This window comes from Medicago truncatula, chromosome 7, assembly GCF_003473485.1.
Source record: "Medicago truncatula cultivar Jemalong A17 chromosome 7, MtrunA17r5.0-ANR, whole genome shotgun sequence".
Taxonomy (NCBI): Eukaryota; Viridiplantae; Streptophyta; class Magnoliopsida; order Fabales; family Fabaceae; genus Medicago; species Medicago truncatula.
The window spans coordinates 28,858,371-28,877,465 of NC_053048.1; the positions used below are offsets into that span (position 1 = coordinate 28,858,371).

General features: G+C 33.1%; 1 protein-coding gene and 1 non-coding gene across 2 annotated transcripts; both read left to right on the forward strand.

Moving 5' to 3' along the window:
• Nucleotides 1-4,525: 4,525 nt before the first annotated feature.
• Nucleotides 4,526-4,600, forward strand: TRNAT-UGU (transfer RNA threonine (anticodon UGU)). Its single transcript has one exon. It is a non-coding gene; the product is annotated as a tRNA-Thr (tRNA).
• Nucleotides 4,601-13,990: 9,390 nt separating this feature from the next.
• LOC25480396 (uncharacterized) lies at nt 13,991-16,534 on the forward strand. Its single transcript, XM_013587159.2, has 2 exons — nt 13,991-14,142; nt 15,675-16,534. Exon 2 carries the CDS (start codon nt 15,711-15,713, stop codon nt 16,338-16,340), a length of 630 nt encoding a protein of 209 aa, XP_013442613.2. The 5' UTR covers nt 13,991-14,142; nt 15,675-15,710; the 3' UTR covers nt 16,341-16,534.
• The last annotated feature ends 2,561 nt before the right edge of the window (nt 16,535-19,095 follow it).

Here is a 19,095-nt window from a genome sequence, read left to right on the forward strand (position 1 = left end):
GTAAGCCTCGAGGGTAGGAACCAACTGAAAATCCGGGAAAGTGAAGCAACGGAAGCTCGGATCATAAAATTGCACTAGAGTGTGCACTAGCTTCTCGTCCACATCGGTTCGGAGCAAAGTAAGCAATCCCCCATACCGGAGTCGGAACCCTGTTTGACTCTTGACCTTGAGTGCCAACTCTCTCAAACTAACCAAATCCACTTCCTTGAACTTGTAGCACTTAGTCTTCTTCATACCTGTGGTTATTTACAAAAATTTCCATTTGTTTAAGCCCTTCGATGAATGCATGAAAAAATGTTTATGCATGAATGCATGTATGCATGATTGTGTTGTTTAAAGAACAAAGTGGGTTGAGTTTCAAAGTAACGGGGCCACGGATGGACACGGCGTCCGGTGAACTAAGGCTTTGGATAGTAGTAACCAAGGTTCTAACACAGTTCCCAAACTGCAACCTCTCTCACATATATCATGGTAGTACAGGACGACACCCGTTCCATGATTATTTGTGAGAAGGTCTAGTTTGAGTGTAGTATCGCGTGACGACTAAAGTTTGAGACAACACTCAATTTAGCCACCGCACTACGTCCTAAAAAGGCTAGGATGGGTTTGGTAACTACGGTTCATAGCTTCGTCGAACAATTGAAAGTGAAGTGCCTAAGCATGACAACACACGCCGACAATATCACCTTCAAAATGCCTCAGCTATGTGAGATTGATCGCATAATCCAATACACGAGGCAACCCCCGGATCGAATTGTCGATTACATCTCTACCTAAACATAAGTTCACTCAGCCCGGGTTAGGACTTTTGATATTCTCACCCCACACGTCAAATGAAAGTAAACAAGTATTCACATATGTAAGCAATAAAACAAAGCGTAAATATAAACTAAGGAAAACTAGGCGCGACCCGCTAAAAAGAATCCCCAGTGAAGTCGCCATTTCTGTTATCATGGTTTTGGGGTGCCAAGCCATTAATTGGACTTGAACCTTTCGACCGTTGATATCTCTCTTTTTTCTTGGGAAGGGTAAAAGGAGAAAAACCCTTAAAAAGTTCTAGATTCGGGGGTCGTTTTCGCTACGGGAAGGTGTTAGGCACCCGGAGCGATTATGGTATTCCATAAGAACCGCTTTCCTAAGTTTATTTCTACGCTTTAATTTTATTGCTTATTTGTAAAAAAGGTGTGATTAGTTAAGAATGGGGGTGAGAAGAAGTAGAATTTGATTTTTTATTTCGGCTTGGATGAGTTTTGACTCATTGCCTACGTACCCTTTTAAGGGATCAAAACCGTTCGTAGTTCATTCTCAAAAAGGTTTTGTTTTTTTTTTGTTGGTTGATTTTAAGTTTTGAAAAGAGATTTTGAAGAAAGGAGATGAGAGGCCTCAAGAGCATAAGATTTGGAAAGTGTGAGGTGGGATTAGTCATTTTGCAAAAATAAAGTCCAAGGAGGATTAAGATTTATTGAAAATTTTACTTAAGAAAATAAAGGGGGAAATAAGGAGTTTTGACTCCATTTTATTTTCAAAAAAAAGTTTTCAAGTGTTGTTTGCATGTTTTTGGAAAAAAGTTGATTTTTATCTAAGTGTTTAAACCTAAGCGCTTATCTAACCATACAATCCTATGCATACATCTAAGGTGAGTGTGTGCGTGCCGGTGCGTCATAGTGTCCATAGTCCATATTACAAACATCCCTAAATACATTCTATGGCCCCTTTGCCAAGCTACAAACCAATGGTAAAATATTACATCACCGAATGAATTACAATTTTAAAAAAGAAAACCAAACTAATGGAGACAATAGTGAAGATGGTGAAGTGCTATGAAGTGATCAATATGAAAGGAAATGTTAGTAGAAAATGGTAAAAAAGGAAAGAATATGGCATGAAGCGATGGAAGAAAGTATGGCATAAAACAGTAAAGTGACGATGAAAATAAGCCGGAAACATGTAATGAATAATGCACATGATGTAAGAACAAAATTCAACACATCAAAATAGTGACATATGCATAGCAAGCAGTAGCAAAATTCATATGGAATAGTATGCAAATCAAACATAACGAACACGAACATTATGCACATGAAGTAACGGGTAAAAATGCGAGAAAAGTGACTTAAAATAGTAAAAAAACCCTTGACAAAACCACACTAAAATTTTTACCAACTTTTCCAAGCAAAATACCACTGAAAATTATCAAGAAAAATAGTAAAATGACATGGCAAATTTCTTGGAATTTATTGATGAAAATTAGCATGAACAAAGGGTGCAAACAGCAGGCAAGTATGGTGCAAGTAGCGAAAAGAAAGAGCAAAAAACGTAAAAACTTCCAGCCCAAACCAAAATCCAATACAGACTGGGCCTGGATCATCCAAAGGCTTCAGAGGCGTTGGATTGATCCAGATTCAGATCTGACGGTTTAAAACATACAGCGCATGGCAACGTAGATCAAGCATATGGTAACAACGCATCACAACCGTTTAAAGGAGAAAACCCTAGATCCTACGGTTCAAAATGAAAACGAAATAAACCGGACCGGTTCACGCGTCTATATAAGGACATGGATACCGGTCCAGTCCATTTCTCTCATTTCCTTCTCTCTCTAAGTTTCCCTCTCCTCTCACTTCTCTCTAACCTCGCCGCCGGCGAGGATGAAGCCACGGCGGAGACCTTGAAGGTCCGCCGGAAACTTCATCTTCTCCGGCGAGTTCATGAACTCCGGTGACCTAAAATTTCCAGAATTTGAAGATTTTTACATCTTTTGATTCGTCCTTTAACCCTAAACACGAATCCAGTAATCGTTTTTTCAAATTCGGTTTGAAACGACGTAGATCTTGGAAAACTTTATACGGTTTTGAAATGATTTTTGATTTTTGAACAAAAAACGTTTAGATCTTTAAAGATCTACATCGTTTCGTTGTTTGATTACTTTTCTGGTACTCGTTCTTGCTTTCAAACTTAGATCCTTGCGGATCTAGGTTTTGTGTTTACGGTTACGGCTTTATCTAGATTCTGGAAATTTTTGATATGCTTGCTTGCGTGATTTTTTTCAGGTTTAAACTATGATATTATTTTCTGAGAAAAGATTATGAGTTTTACCTAAGGTTTTGGTTGAAACCTTTAATGGAGGAAATCTTTGGAAATCTTGATTCTGTTCTTGATGATTTTGATTCTGTTTGCTTCACCGGTCCAGATTCTTCATCTTCTCTGACTCTTTCTCTGCTTCTCTGTGATTACGTGCTTGAGCTTGCTTCAATGTTTCTTAGATCCACGCGAGGAAACCCTGTGATCAGTGCTTGAGCTTGCTTCAATGTGAGCTCGCACTTGGAATTGCAGGAAAATCTTCAATCCGGTGATGAAGATTCACACGAATCTCTGAGGATTGATGTGAAAATCAATGAATTTGTGTATGAATTTGGTTCTGGAATTTTTAGGGTTCTTGTGTTCTTGATGGATTTGATGGTTTTGATCTGTAACTGAAAGGAGAGAGATTGTAATTTCTGTTTGTGATGTGGCGTGTGATTATTGCTTCTGAATCTGACTCACTGTTTATATAGTTGACATGTGTACTTGAGATCCAATAAAAAGGTGACACCTGGAATTGTATGAGAGTGGCACGGCCTTGGACAACAACATGAAATCTGGACTTTTCTGCAAAAAATAAGAACTCGAGGACTAAACTGCAATTAACAAAAAGGACTGAAATGTAAATTGGAAAAGAAACTGGACTGAAATGCAATTTTGGGACCTCAATTGAGGGACCAAAATGCAATTAAAAATAAAATTGAATAAAAAACGTAATTTGACCAAACGTAAAGCGAAACAAAAATAAAATTGACAAAACGGACTAAAACGAACCAATGACCTAAATGAGGTACTTCAAAGTAACCTCTCTATGCCAAAATTTTGTGTGAAATGGCCAAAATGCCCCTAGGGCTAAAATGACCTAAACAGAATCAAATTAACTCGACACTGACTCAGATGCAAGTTTGAAATGAAATTAGCAAGGTTTACTGATGGAATGTAAAAAAAACAATCTGAAAAGACTCAGAGACAGTCACAAGGATGAAAATGGGTCCCACTGCAGGAAATGACCAAAATACCCTTCTGTATGACTTTTTGCAAATTTTGAAATAAACTGTAGAAAAAGTAACGCAATGATTTAGAGACACTTTTGAATGACTTGTAAGACAAGTAAAGACATTTCAAAAGGTTTTATGCAAGAAAAACATAGGTAAAATTGTGATTGAAAATACTGCGAGGCAGAGACAATTTGAACTGTGCAGTTGAAATTTGATAATTGACAAAGTTTGAAATGAAATTGGGCCCAGTATTTTTAGGTCCAAAAACAGGGTATAACACCTTTGATGGCACCAATTTTCCAACAAAACAAATATATTTCTACAACTCTTCTTATGATCCCCAAAAAAACCTTCAAAATAAACACTTAATGACTAATCTAATTTGTTAAAGCTTAACCCATTTCCCATTTACTAAAAAAACGTTGTACAAAATAAGTTTCGAACTTGCTCATCTTATAGCTCAGTGGTAGAGCGCCAGTCCTGTAAACTGAAGGTCCGTAGTTCAATCCTTCGTGAGGGCATTTCTTTTTACAAATATTTGTTTGGTGGATTGGATCTGATTCTTGAAAATTAAAAAATAGGTGGGGATATTGCCTTTCATTATTACACACCTTATTGATTTCTTCCAAAACTTGTAAACTGAAAGTGTGTAGTTCGATCCTGTGTGAGGGCATTTCTTTTTGCAATTATTTATTTATTATTTTGATAAGTGTTTGATTAATTCCAATACAAATGTTTAAGGAATAAAAATAACTAACTTTCACATAGAAATATTGTATTTATTATTTTGATAATTGTTAGACTAATATTTCTAATACAAAATTTTCGGCTAAATTGCATTTTTAGTCCCTTAACTATTTAGGTATTATCGCTTTGCTCCCTTAATTAAAAATTGATTTATTGTGGTCCCTTAACTTCTCTTTGTTACACATTTTGGTCATTTTCGTTAGTTTTAATTCAAAAACGTTAGGTTTTCTTCATCTTCTTCTCCTCTTTTTAATTTTCATATCATCTCCATCAACCTTCAACAACAAGAATCCCAGAAAATTTTCAGAAGAAAATAAAGAAAACCTAATATTTTTTTAATTAAAACTAACAGAAAAGATCAAAATGTGTAACATAGAGAAATTAAGGGAAGAAAATAAATCAGATTTTTTCATCGTTCTTTTTAGATAATGCCCTTAGAAAATTTGTTTGAAAACCCTAATCTAACAAGAGATGTTTAGATAAGAAAAGAGCATACATAGGTATAGTTATAGATGGAAGGAATCTCATGTTAGAATCTCAAACTTCTAATAATCATTTATTCCCTCTGGTCTCAAATATAAGACTCTATTCACCTTTTAGATTCATTCAATAAATGATATATGTCGTCTATAATATGGACTACATACACCATTTATTAAATAAACCTGAAAAGTGAAAAAATACTTACATTTGAGACTAGAGGGAGTTCAAAACACTTCCAAAATCCAATGAAAAACTAAGTAAACGATAGTTTGGTAAACCAAATCTATTGATAAAGAAATCTATCCTAATGAAATGAAGCAAACACAAGTATAAAATTGTATCGGTTATAATTTGTACCCAAATTATGTGTCTAACATGTATAAAATTTCACATGTTAAAACAATTAAAAGTAGTAAATTTTTATTGAAAAAATAATTATTTATTAAATAAAAAATATACAAGTTTCAATGCAAAGTTGTTATTTTAAACTTTTTAATATGTGCAAATTTGCACATGATAGAAAAACCATATATAATATTCAACTTCACATGACCCTTGCTTTCAAAAAAGACAAATTTCACATGACTCTAAAAGTCATATTTAATATAAGAAGGATGATAGATAATGTACTCCATCATTATTATAAGCAAAAATTTCTTTTTTAGCTTCATTGAATAACTGATTTGTTTGGTCTATACTATCAATCAGATACATCAATTATTCATTAAACATTGAAACAAAAATTTTGCTTATATTTATGGTTGTGCATGTTTTTCTTAAACTATGGTAGTTGATGGTGTTTTTTGTTATTGTAATGCATGACTTTAATAATCATATTTAATACATGTGATGATGAACAATAAACATTGTGTATGTTTTTTAACGGAACAAATAGTGTATGCTTTATTTAATATTCATATTTTTAAAACTTAAAGTCATATTTAATACTCAAAAAATGCGATAATGTATTATTATACTAGACATATTGGTGGTTAGTGCATATGTTTTTTAACAGTGATGGTTGGTTTATTTAGTTCAGAGAGTTCTTGTTGAATGATTGATGATATTATTGTATTTTAAATGAGAGAGAATGATTGAAATAAATTATTTAAATGAGAGAAAATTTTTTATTAAGAAAGAGATAAGAACAATTTCATCAAAACCAATATCACCTACGTGATCCGTTCTTATTGATTGACATGTATGATTCCAATAACCATATTTAATAAAAGGGGTTGAGGAAAAACCAATAGTATATGTACCTAAAATTGATATTTTATTTTAATTTGAATTAAATGATATTTTAATTGTGTTTTATTGATTTATTTCTTTAATTATTATTCATAAGACTTAAATTTTAAATTAAATCTATATCTATACTATATATAAAGAAAATAGAATGTTTTGTCTCTTTTGCACTGACTTTTTCCCTTTCCAAAATTACCATAAACTTTCAATGCAAATAACGCATATAACAAATAAATAAGAGTAAATTCAAATATTAAAATAAAAGTGTAAAAACACGATATGAGTACATCTATACTTACTTTTTTCTTTCATCCTTTAAAAAGTGTAACAAACTAGATGAGTACATATATACTTACTTTTTCGTTATCCTAATTATACTCTTAAACAACTTTTTCTATGATTGTTATTGGCGTCATTAAAAAATAAGAATTTGAATTATATTTTTTTGTCATATTGTTGGTGTCAATGAAATAGATAATCATGATTAGTTTGCTTTGTTATAATTTGAAAGAAACAATCATTTATATTTTTACTTTTAATCAAAATCAAAATTTCATAAAAAATACCGTCCACAATTTTTAAACGTTAGCTAAATAAAAAGAGCTGAAAGATGTGTCCGTCTTTTCGTTAGTTATAAATAAAGAGTATCAAAGTTTTATCACTGATTATAATAATATTTGGTAGATTTTACTTACCTTTCGACTAAATTTCACCTTATCAAAGTCGCTTTCCCCTAAAAATTGAAAGGATAAGAAAGAGCTTTAACTTTTTATTTAATTATCAATATTTGAATTATTAACATCATAAGTAAAAGAATACATCATACCATTAAATAATTGGAAGTAAATATAAAAAGCATATGTAAATTCAAAAACAAGTATAATAAGAAAAAGTAATTAAAATTTTCAAACAAAATAACAAAAGTAGAATACCAATCATTTAAAAGAATAGTTGGAAAGTATTCAAACTAAATTTCAATTCTCAGTCAATTCAACATTAAAGCTTTCTTATTGTACAAGCCTCTATCAATAATTTTTCCTTTGTACAATTCTCTTGACATTATAGTTAACATATCTTTCTTTATTTTTATATTAATCGATTTTTTTTTTTTATAAAATATTGAGTTTGCTGAAGAGTCTTCTAGTAAAAAAATATATTATTTTTAGGAATTTTTTTTTTTTTTAAGAAATCAAAATGAAATATATTATTACCAGCTGGCTATCTTACCAGCATAAGATGTACCAGAGAAAAGAGCGAAAAAAAAAAATAACAAAGTGTCAACAGAACGAACCAATAGTAAGCTAATCCCCGCACATAAAAAAGGATTTTGGCACCGATTATAAAAAGTATAATGAAAAACAACAAATTTAGCTTTAAACTACCAAAAGGAAAGAAGTCAATATTCTCCAAAAGCATAATAGGAATTTTTTTTTTCCTTTGAATAGCCTATCATTTCTTTCCTTCCAAATCACTCAAGAACTTGCTAACCAGATCAAAATCATGAAGGAAAGCCTTGATGTTGCATAAATTGAAGAGGTACCAAATTGAAGAAAATGATCCACAACATTAGAAGGATCCGTTGAATGTATTCCAAGCCAGTTGCAAACAAGTTGTCAAATCTGACCAAATAGACCACATGTCAAGAATAAATTGTTCTCTAATTCCTACAAGCCACACCCACTAACACAAAACTAAGACTCGTGAGTAATAATAATCCCTCTTCGGAATACATTTGCCTTAGTTGGCAATCTATTCCGAAAAAAGTGTCAAGCAAACACCAAAACATTAAGAGGATCTCCCTCCTCCATAAGAGATCAGCAGGGACATAATCACGGGGAGGCATCCTATCTGTGAGGATGCGATAAGCCCCTTTGACTGAATAACAACGACTGGATCAGGGATCCACGCCCACACAACACCAATATCAACCTGCAGCACAACAGTCAGCAATAAAGTCCTACATTCATCTACCATTTCTTCCTCCCATGCCCATAATCTCCTTCTCCACTTCCAAGCCTCCCCCCACCCCAAATTAAACATTTGTGCCATAGTTAGAAATTTACTCTCTGATAAATCAAACAAACGCCGATACCTATCTCGAAGAGGAAGATCACCAACCCACCTATCAAACCAAAATAAAGTAGTTTATTCGTTACCTACTATAAGACGTAAATTGTCAGAAAACCAGGTACCCACTGCTGAAACAATACCGTCACATATTCTAGCTATCTCCCTCCACCACGTTGATCCCTTCCACCCCATGCCTATAACCGCCCCCAACTAGGCCATATATAGAAGCCAAGAGTCAAAACAAAGACCCTCTCTATCCACCTGCAACCTCCAACACCATTTATCCAACAACACCAAATTAAACTCCTTAAAATGATGAAAGTAGAATCATTGCAACCAAATTAAACTCCTTAAAATGACAAAGACCCTCTCTATCCACCTGCGACCAGACAGACAAGAATTTGTATGCTTTCCATGTTTCGTCTTAGGATCATTGCAACCACCCTTCTCGGGATGCTCAGTTGCTCTTCCGTACTAGATAAAGAACCATGAGAAGAGGTTTATTGATGTAACTATAAGTTGAAAGTAGAATAAAATGATGACATTTGTATTTATGGAACTATTGTTAGTGTTAAAAAAAGTATCCAGTTAAACGGAGATTGAATATATGTATTTAAAAAATAAATCAAATTCATAGAAGATAAAAGTTCATATAATTACACACGACAAACATTGAGTATGATGAGAAATCTTTTATAATTCATCAGTTTTTAAGTATCGTAGGTCAAACAACGGAATTACTTAATAGAAAAATTTGGATAGTATAACTAAAGCGTGTGAAAGGTTCATCTATTTATATGTTCCTTGCGGCTGTTTGGTGGCTTTGGCGCGCTAGAAATAAGCTGTGTGTGGAGAATGAATTGGTTTCACTTGTCTCTCTAAAGATCTGTACGGAGAATTATGCCCATTCGTTGATATATTGTTTATGGCAGTAGCAATCGGTTTCCCCAATAAGAGTGATTTGATGGAATGATCAGGGTGGCACCGATATGATATTGAATGTGGATGGTAGTAGTCTTGGTAATCACGGCGTTTCAGGCTTTGGAGGGTTGATCCGAAATTCTAATGGTGCTTGGATTCAGGGGTTTGCTGAAAATATTGGTTTCTCCAACATCCTTCATGCAGAATTGTTGGGTGTGTATTATGGTTTGGTCATGGCTTGGGAGGTCGGTTGTTCGGAATTGTGGTGCTATTTCGACTCAAAAACTAGCAATAAAATTAATTTCTTATCCAGTTAACACTTGGCATCATTATGCAGCTATCCTCCATAATATTCAAGAGCTTTTAGCTAGGGACTGACAAGTTCATTTATTGCATACTTTTCGGGAGGGCAACGCGTGTGCTGACTACCTTGCTAAGATGGAAGCTCGCAATCACGAAGCTTATAATCCAATCATTGTTCCACCAGTTGGGATTAGTCTCCTCATATTAGCTCACGCTTGTGGGGTTTCTTTTACTAGATAATTATTTTTTCTTTTCTCCTCATATTAGCTCACGCTTGTGGGGTTTCGACTGCCCTAAAAATTATGTTTTATTTGTACGAGTAAGTATATTAAATGTTTATAGCTACCCTAAAAATACATGGGTTAGATATTTTTTTTTTATTTTTTTTATAACAGATATATCAACTTTTTCTTTTAATTTCTTTGACAAGTTTCTTCGATTTTTAGTTTTCAAAAGTTTTTTAAGTTCACTTTTGATCCATGATTTTAAGTAAACTCATACGTATACTTCATACTTTTAAATAAAATATTGCAGAAAAATTTGTAACATTATTAGAATATCTCCCAAAAAAGTTAGAATTTTATAACAAAACATGAATTAAATATGAAAATTTATATTTTTGACCATTAAAAATTTATATTTAATTCATGTTTTGTTAAAAAAATTCTAATTTTTTGGAAAGATATTTTAATAATATTTTACACATTTTTGCACAATTTTATTAAAAAAATAAAACGATCAAACATGAGTTGACTTAAAACTATGAACCAAAAGTGGTGATTGAAAATTTAATAGATATCAAAAGTCGAAGCACAGTTTTAAAGAGACTTATACAAAAAGTTGATATATTTATATGGACCAAAGACATGTTTAACCTAAGATATATTTAACTACTTCAAATAAATTTATATTTCCAAAGTTAGGAGAAATAAGATAAAAAAAATTAGCACTTGGAAATATAGTTTACTATTATAAGGAAAAAAAAAGGTTGTTGTGGATAATACACTACTACAGTCCAAGACATGCAATAAAACATAAAAGGATATAACTAGGATTTTTGTTTGGATCGGGAAATAGGACCTGATTTTGGAACCGTAGTTAACTCTTGAACTATTTTAGAATTTGAATATGATATGTTACTGATGTGACACAGATAATAACCTCTAAATTTAAATGATCCAAAGTTAGCATCCAACAAAGGTATTTTAGAATTTTTAAGATGTCTGTAAACAATCTAAGATGTCTAAAAAACACAATTTCGAAACATTAGGTGTTGCAATAGACCCATTAATATTGTACCCATCTTACTCATTTACTCTTTTCTGATCCACAAGCTAAAAATAAAACATACAAAATGAAAAACTTAAAAAAATGAAATATTTTTATAAAAAAATGTTGAGTAAAAATATAGCTAAAAATAAAGAATCATCTTATAGAGCCTATATCTTACAATTGTATGTTTCTCTCATCCAACATGGGACTCTTAAAACCTCTTTGAGATTGGATATTTGGAGCGTGGTTTGAGCGATGACGAAAATATGATAGCACATGATCCACATATCATCGATAAATTCTGATACCCTCTTTAAACTTGGGTTGAACCTAACTCATCCTAAGAAAAATAAATTTTTAAGATAAGGATTGTTCTGTTCCTACTCATAAACACATGTTCGGATCAACCTTCATTCAATGTAAAACTCTTAACACCACTAGAAAATGAAAGATAAAAATATGAATTTTTAATAATGTTTTTGTTGAAGTTAGGCTAATGTAACATTTATACACTCGAAAGCAATTTTGATAATACAAACTATTCAAATAACATTAATTGATAAAATTAACTTTTTTTTATAAGTGTATCCAATCATAAATCAATTTACATTTAACTTAATTTTAACCAAAATTAATTTTCATCGATGTATAACCAAACATACACTTTTGAGGCTCGTTATGATCAACACAAACCTTAAAGGTCAAAAAAGGTTCTTACAAGTTACATATCACCCATACAAAAGTTCCCACATCGACAATAGAAGCTAAACTCACAAATTTATGGATAAGCCAACTTTTTATCACGAGAATCAAAGTTTCAGCCTTTCATATTAGGCTTAAATATGTTAGTAGTTGCTGCAAATAGGAGCCAATTGAGTTTTTGTCTCTGTGCTCACTTATCATTTCAAAAAATCATTGTAAAATTTAATCATTTAACCTTTGATTATAAACTCATTTGAGTACTGATGTGACATGTGATTAGACGTGTGGCATTGACATGACACCATCTAAGAGTAAATAATTAGGAGTGTATAGGCAATTACCCCATGAAATTGTAACATTCGTCAAAAACCCCCTGACTTTAACAAAACTTCAATTACCCTCCGAAATTACATAATGTTAATCAATTTACCCTTTCCATCAAATTCGTCTGTTAGTCAATATGACGTAACATTTGTCTGTCTACGTGGCACTGCCATGTGTTTGACCTGTCATGCCTTATCACAAGTGGTAAATTTTTTTTTTTCAAATATTTTTTTTGAAAAGAAATACTGAATTTCTTTTTACGGTTTTGAGCAAATGCCACATATATTTTTTTGAAAAATGAATTTCATACATCATACATAATACTTTTATTCTTTGCATTTATTTTTAGGAAAAACATACCTTTTCAAAAAGGTTGCTCAAATTGTTATCTCATCCCATTTATAAAATTACCTCCAAGCAGGACAAACTCAGGGAAAATAACTCATATACTCAATCATACTCTTTTCTAGGATACACATATTTATCTCCTAAAATCAGTAGGGTTGGTGATGGTCGGATTAGACAAATGTACTAAATTGTTTACCAAGTAATAAAGTGATATGTAGATAATATTAATCAAATGTCACGTTATGTTGACTAACAAAGAAATTTGATGGAGGGATAAATTGATTAACGTTATACAATTTCTTGAGGGTAATTGAAGTTTTGTTAAAATCATGAACTTTTTTTACGAAAGTTACAATTTTAGGAGGTAATTGCCTACTCTCTCAAATAACTACGGTGTATGAAGTTAGACCTTGCATTTATTTTACATTATCTTTTACTAAGTGAGCTAAGCTCCCATCGATTTTTGAAAGAATTAAATAGTCACTCATACATTTTTTTTTTTGACAAAAACAAAATAATATTCATTAAATCAAATTGATAGGGTACATCACATCAGATACACACATCGCTATAAACTTAAATGATCAATCTACGAACAAACTCACAACACCCCAAGTTAATAGCATAAAACATCAAAATACCTACAAATAATATGATAAAATCTAAATCACTGAAATACCCATGCTTCCAGATTAGCAACATTGACGCCCAAATCATTGATTGAATTTGTAATTAACTAATGTCAATATTTCGAACTAAAAAAACACCGAAATAAAACGCGAAATCAAACGCCGCACAAGACGACTACCAACACAACGCCACAATTAGACGACGGAATCACAAAAATACAAAAGGAAAGAACTTGATACTTGTGAAAACCACTTGTTTAGATGAAGAAAAAAAGAAAAAAAAAAAAAAAAAGGAAAAAAGATGTAGAGGAGCATCGGTGTTTCTCTCACTAAAAGAACTAGGGCTTCTGTGTTGTCTATCAATTAAATGAAAAGATAGTCACTGATACATCGTAATACTCCTCTTGTGTTTCCTGGATGAGTATACAACGCTCCTTATACACCGCCTAAGAAAGAGGGTTTGATCGACGATGATAGAAAAGAGAAAGAAAGGTGAATCTGTTTGTGAATCGTCAATGGAGGCAACGTCGTCTCCTCCGAATCTCCCTTCAGACCTCATCATGCAAATCCTGTCATGGCTTCCAGTAAAGTTTCTCATCAGATTCACTTCCGTTTCCAAACACTGGAAATCACTCATCCTCGACCCTAATTTCGCAAAACTTCACCTTCAAAAATCTCCCAAAAACACACACCATACTCACCGCACTCGATGACGAAGATGATACTATGGCCGTAACTTCATACCCAGTGCGTACTTTATTACTCGAACAATCGTCTTCTGAGGTAGAAGAGTGTTGCAGTTTTGACTATCACTCTTATTTTATAGTTGTTTCTACTAATGGCTTGGTTTGTTTGGTTGTTGAGAAATCACTAGAAATAAAATATATGAACTTCTTATCAAGTTTTGGAACCCTAGTTTAAGGTTAAGATCCAAAAAGGCACCCAGTTTGAATATTGGATTGTATGGTACGGCGCGGATTGGATTCGGCTACGATGATTTGAATGACACATATAAGGTCAGTGAAATTTCAATTACTAATCATTTCACGCAATTATTCTTGGTGAATTTTAATTTTGGTAAAATGTTCTGTTATTTTAAAAGGAAAAATCGTTATCATTATGATCTAACGATTATGATACATTAACAGTGTTCAAATATTTACAAGTCATGAATGAAATCATTTATTGGTTGTAATTGCGTAAAAAAAGATGCGTAAGTGTATATAATATTAACAAATAATAGAATGAATTATGATAGATTCTATGATAATGGAAGTACCAACCTTCAGTTTTTTCATGTTAAATATTAAACTGTAGAGATTAAAATCACAATGAATCAGGTATAAGAGATTAGCTTAGTAACAACTTGGCAGGGCAATATTATGCGACAACATTGGGCTCCATGTGTTGGCAAAACTGATTTATTTTCGAAGAGGGGAGGAGCGGGGGAAGGTAGTTTGATATGTAAGAAAGCAAAATTAATGTTAACTTGCTTAGCGTAATTTGAGCAAATTGCTATCGCTGAATTGCTATTGTTCAGCGATACCTTAGTTTAGTATAAAGTGTTGTCAAATTTCTATTGCTATAGTGTTGTCAAATTGCTATCGCTGAATTGCTATTGTTCAGCGATACCTTCAGTTTAGTAGCAACTTGGCAGGGCAATATTATGCCACAACAGTGGGCTCGATGTGTTGGCAAAACTGATTTATTTTCAAAGAGGGGAGGAGCGGAGAAAGGTAGTCTGCTATGTAAGAAAGCATTGTTAATGTTAACTTGCTTAGCATAATTTGAACAAACTGCTATTGTTCAGCGATAACACTATTGAGTAGCAGAATTTGTTCGAATCCCTATTGCATGGTATGATAGCCCCTTTGGCTTTGAAGTTCAAATTTACTAGTCATGTTGCACGACATAGGAAAACACTGTGGTCGATGATTCCTCATCAATATGTTAACCCAACATAACATTCCTCAGAAATTGCAATTGATTTTATGGATTTCTCTTCGAAACACCAGAATGATCATTATGGAGTACTTAATTGCACAAGTGAAGTATGATCTAATATAAAGTTGCAAATTTCATCCCAAATAATTCAAGGCTGGGTTAAATAATCAGTCATGGAAAGGTCATCTTTCTTAATATGTGTTGTCAATAAACAGAGTTAGTAACTTCATAATTAAATTCCTCTAACTAATCAATAATTAACTATGGAGACTAAACACTAATACAAATATAAAACTATGTAGTCAGTCATGTGTATAAGCTAAATACTTGTTGATTCTGGAGTATTGACTTGTCTGTTTTTATTGTTGTCTTGGTGATGATTTTGTGTATTGGTTAATGATGGATCTAGTTGTTTATTGCTTGGTTGCTATACTTGTACATTTGCTTGAGATTTTCCATGAATTATTGGACTTATAAAAAAATGGGACGCATAATAGAAAATACAAATAAAAAATTATTGCACATTGGTATTATGAAAAAGTGATACAAAGTTTAAGTGCTCACATTTAATCTCGGTTTAATTTTTCTATTTACGTCATGCAAGGTGGTAGCTGTCTTTTGGGATCATAAAACACATAAAATGGAGGGGAGAGTTCACTGTATGGGTGATAGTTGTTGGAGAAAGACTCTCGATTGCCCTACTTTTCCAATTCTACTACGAATTTCCAATGGACCATTCGTGAATGGCAGTGTTAACTGGTTAGCACTTCACAACTTAAACAGTGATGATTATAAATGGGAAAATGTTACCATCCAACAATTAGTGGTTTTTTCACTTGATCTGCGGAAGGAGACATGTAAGTATATTTTGTTGCCCATTGGTTTTGGTGAGCTGCCCGAAGATGAACCAGCTCTTGCTGTTTTGAGGGGTCGCCTCTGCCTTTATTATGATCAAATGAGAACACATTTTGTTTTGTGGGAAATGAGAGAGTATGGAGTTCAAGAATCTTGGACTCGGTTGGTGAATGTCAGTTATGTGCATCTAAAATTTTATGATATTGCGCCTAATTTTCTGTTGTTGCCTGTGTGTTTGTCCGAAAATGGAGATGTCCTGTTGCTGGCTACCAAAGAAAAAGATCTTTTAAATTTTGTTATTATGTATAATCGGAGAGATGATATAGTTCAATTTCTTCGACTTCCTAACAACCAAATTTGGGCGGCCGATGAACATATGCGTAGCTTGGTTTTGCCTCGTCCTCATCCACATTAAGCTCCTATACTTCAATTGTTTGTTTTCAAAACTTTTGCTAAACTATGAAAGTGGCGTGATGGCTATCGATGGGTTCTTAAATGTGTTTTCATTAGCTAGCTAGTTTGACTATTTTGTTGTATGATTTTGTCAGTACTTATAACTAGTTGTTGGATCGAAGTCTTTGGATTGGATGATGATGTTTTGATTTTATATTAATTATTATGAGTTAGTTATCAACATAATGCATAGATAATAGCATAGTTAATTTGTATTTCTTCACTTATAATTTAGTTCATTTGCTCCATACTTTCTTCTGCATCATATATATACTATGATGGTTGCATTAGATCTGTTTTATATACCACCGTTGGTTGTTGGCCATTTTTATACTGTAAGGTTCAAGGGTGACCTTTATACTAAGATTTGCATCTACAATCCAATACAGACCTTCAAGTGTATTTTAAAAACAAACTCATTAAATTTTAAAGATACTGTGGAAACTGATTTCTTTTTAACTTGACAGTCTAGACCTTCAAGTTGTAATTTACAATCAGTGCATTAAGCGGAAGTTGGTTGCAGTCACTGCTTTAGAAATGTCACTTGAAAGTTGTATATGAAAGTTTTCAGATATGTTAGAATGTCTCGATTTAGAATGTGGCATACTATTTACTTGTCTCGGTTATCTGTTAAGTATGGTTGCTTCCACATTTCAAGTGAGTGTTTTGGGTTTGCCATTTCTGATAATCTGAATTTGACCTAAATCGTAGTTTGTGGATCACAAGAAAATCGTGTTCTCTTGTTGACGCTTTTTTTTTGTGTTTTGCTTCAGCCTTCCCTATGCCAACTTTATTTTTACTGGGCTGTTATGCACTTTTGACCTGCTCTCAAGCTTTCACTTTTTCTTACCTTTGATGTTCTTATCTTTAATTGAAGTGGATTTGAATTGGGCTGCGATACTGAATGAAAAGTTATTTTATTGGGACTTATGAAGCACCGACACTCCTCGGATTATGTGTGTCCCGGTGTCGGACACATATAATTAGACTATGTGTCTGACACTGACACATATAGTTACACAAAATCATGATCTTCTCCAATAATTAATGGTGTTGCCTTGTCCGTGTCTGTGTCCGTATCCGTGCTTCATAGGGACTCACTTATAACTGAACCAGTTTTCTTTCCGTTTTTAATCTGTTTTGATAAGTGTTATGCAGTACAATTGGGTGATTGGATGATATGTTACAATGTAAAATCTGAATGCTTTTTTTCCACCTATTGAAAGAAGGTTCTGTATTATTTTTGCTTGGATAAGCTGGATTTAATGGTCTATTTAATTTCAATGCCTTTTTCAGTGTTTGTAATCTGTTTGGTTATATGCTCACTAGTGTGGTGATTTCTGAGTTTACATATGAAATAGAAAACCATATTTAGATTTATACAATATCATAATTTTTGGGAATAAAGAGCATAGAGAACAGATCAATGAAACACGGACACAGACACAGTTCATGACAGTCCACATCAACAATGGTAGTAATTTGAAAAAGTGACATAATTGAATGCATTGGTGTTGGTTCAGACACAAATGTCGGACACCAGACATACCTTCGATTAGAAGTGCTGGTGCTATAGAGATAATGATTTGCACTTGTTCTTACAAAAGAGCAGCTGATGACATTTTGATTGCGGAACAAAGTTTCCAAACTCAAGAAGCCCCCAAATTAATTTTTCATGTAAGTGTGTAAGCTATCAGTTAGAAAATTAGTTGTTGGACTAGATCTGAAATTGATTGCACTTTGCCATTATTGTGAATATATTTCCTATAATGTTTATCTGGTTTTAATATGTCATCAATCGAAGAAAATTTGACAAAAATAGACTGTTAATTTTTTTCTCTCAAAATGCATGAACAACCTGTAATTGCTTTGAGAGTGCTTGAATAGGATTCCTCTTCAAATACATCATAAGAGACTGCGAGTTTCATGTGATGTGTTTACACGCCATAAACAATCATTATCAATCTACACCCTAACTGCACTGAATATAGCCCTTTTCGATCATCAATCCAAATCAAATGATCCTCTTGGACTAATGCAAACAGCGGTGTATCTATGATAGTTTGCGCCACTTCAACTGAAAACAAAGAGGAAACTTTGTCAATATCACATCTTTATTCCCCAACAATCATTAAATCAGTGACAGTCAATTCATACACACTTTGATTTTTGAGGAGAAGATGTCTCACCCCGGATCCAAGGTTCATTCATAACATCTATGTTTGTTCTGTTACCAATCGCCATCTTTAACCACATAAGATAACCTGACCAATCACCATCTTTAACCACATAAGAAAACCTGACGAGAATACCAAATACTCCTCCAAGCAAAGTTAGGATCATAACCACGTTTAGCATCCGAAAAGGAAGTGCAGGGGAGAAATACTTTGCTTTAAAGATCTGGCCACTAGAGAATTTGGCTTAACAAGAAATAGGATTTAATCGGCGATGACAGAAAAGAGAAAGAAACTTGAATCAGTTTGTGAATCGTCTCCTCCGATTCTCCCTTCAGACCTCATCATCCAAATCTTTTTATGGCTTCCAGTAACGATTCTCATCAGATTCACTTCCGTTTCCAAACACTGGAAATCATCATTCTCGACCCTAATTTCGCAAAACTCCACATTCAAAAATCTCCCAAAAACACACACACCATACTCACCGCACTCAATGACGAGGATGATACTATGGTTGTAACTCCATACCCAGTGCGAAGT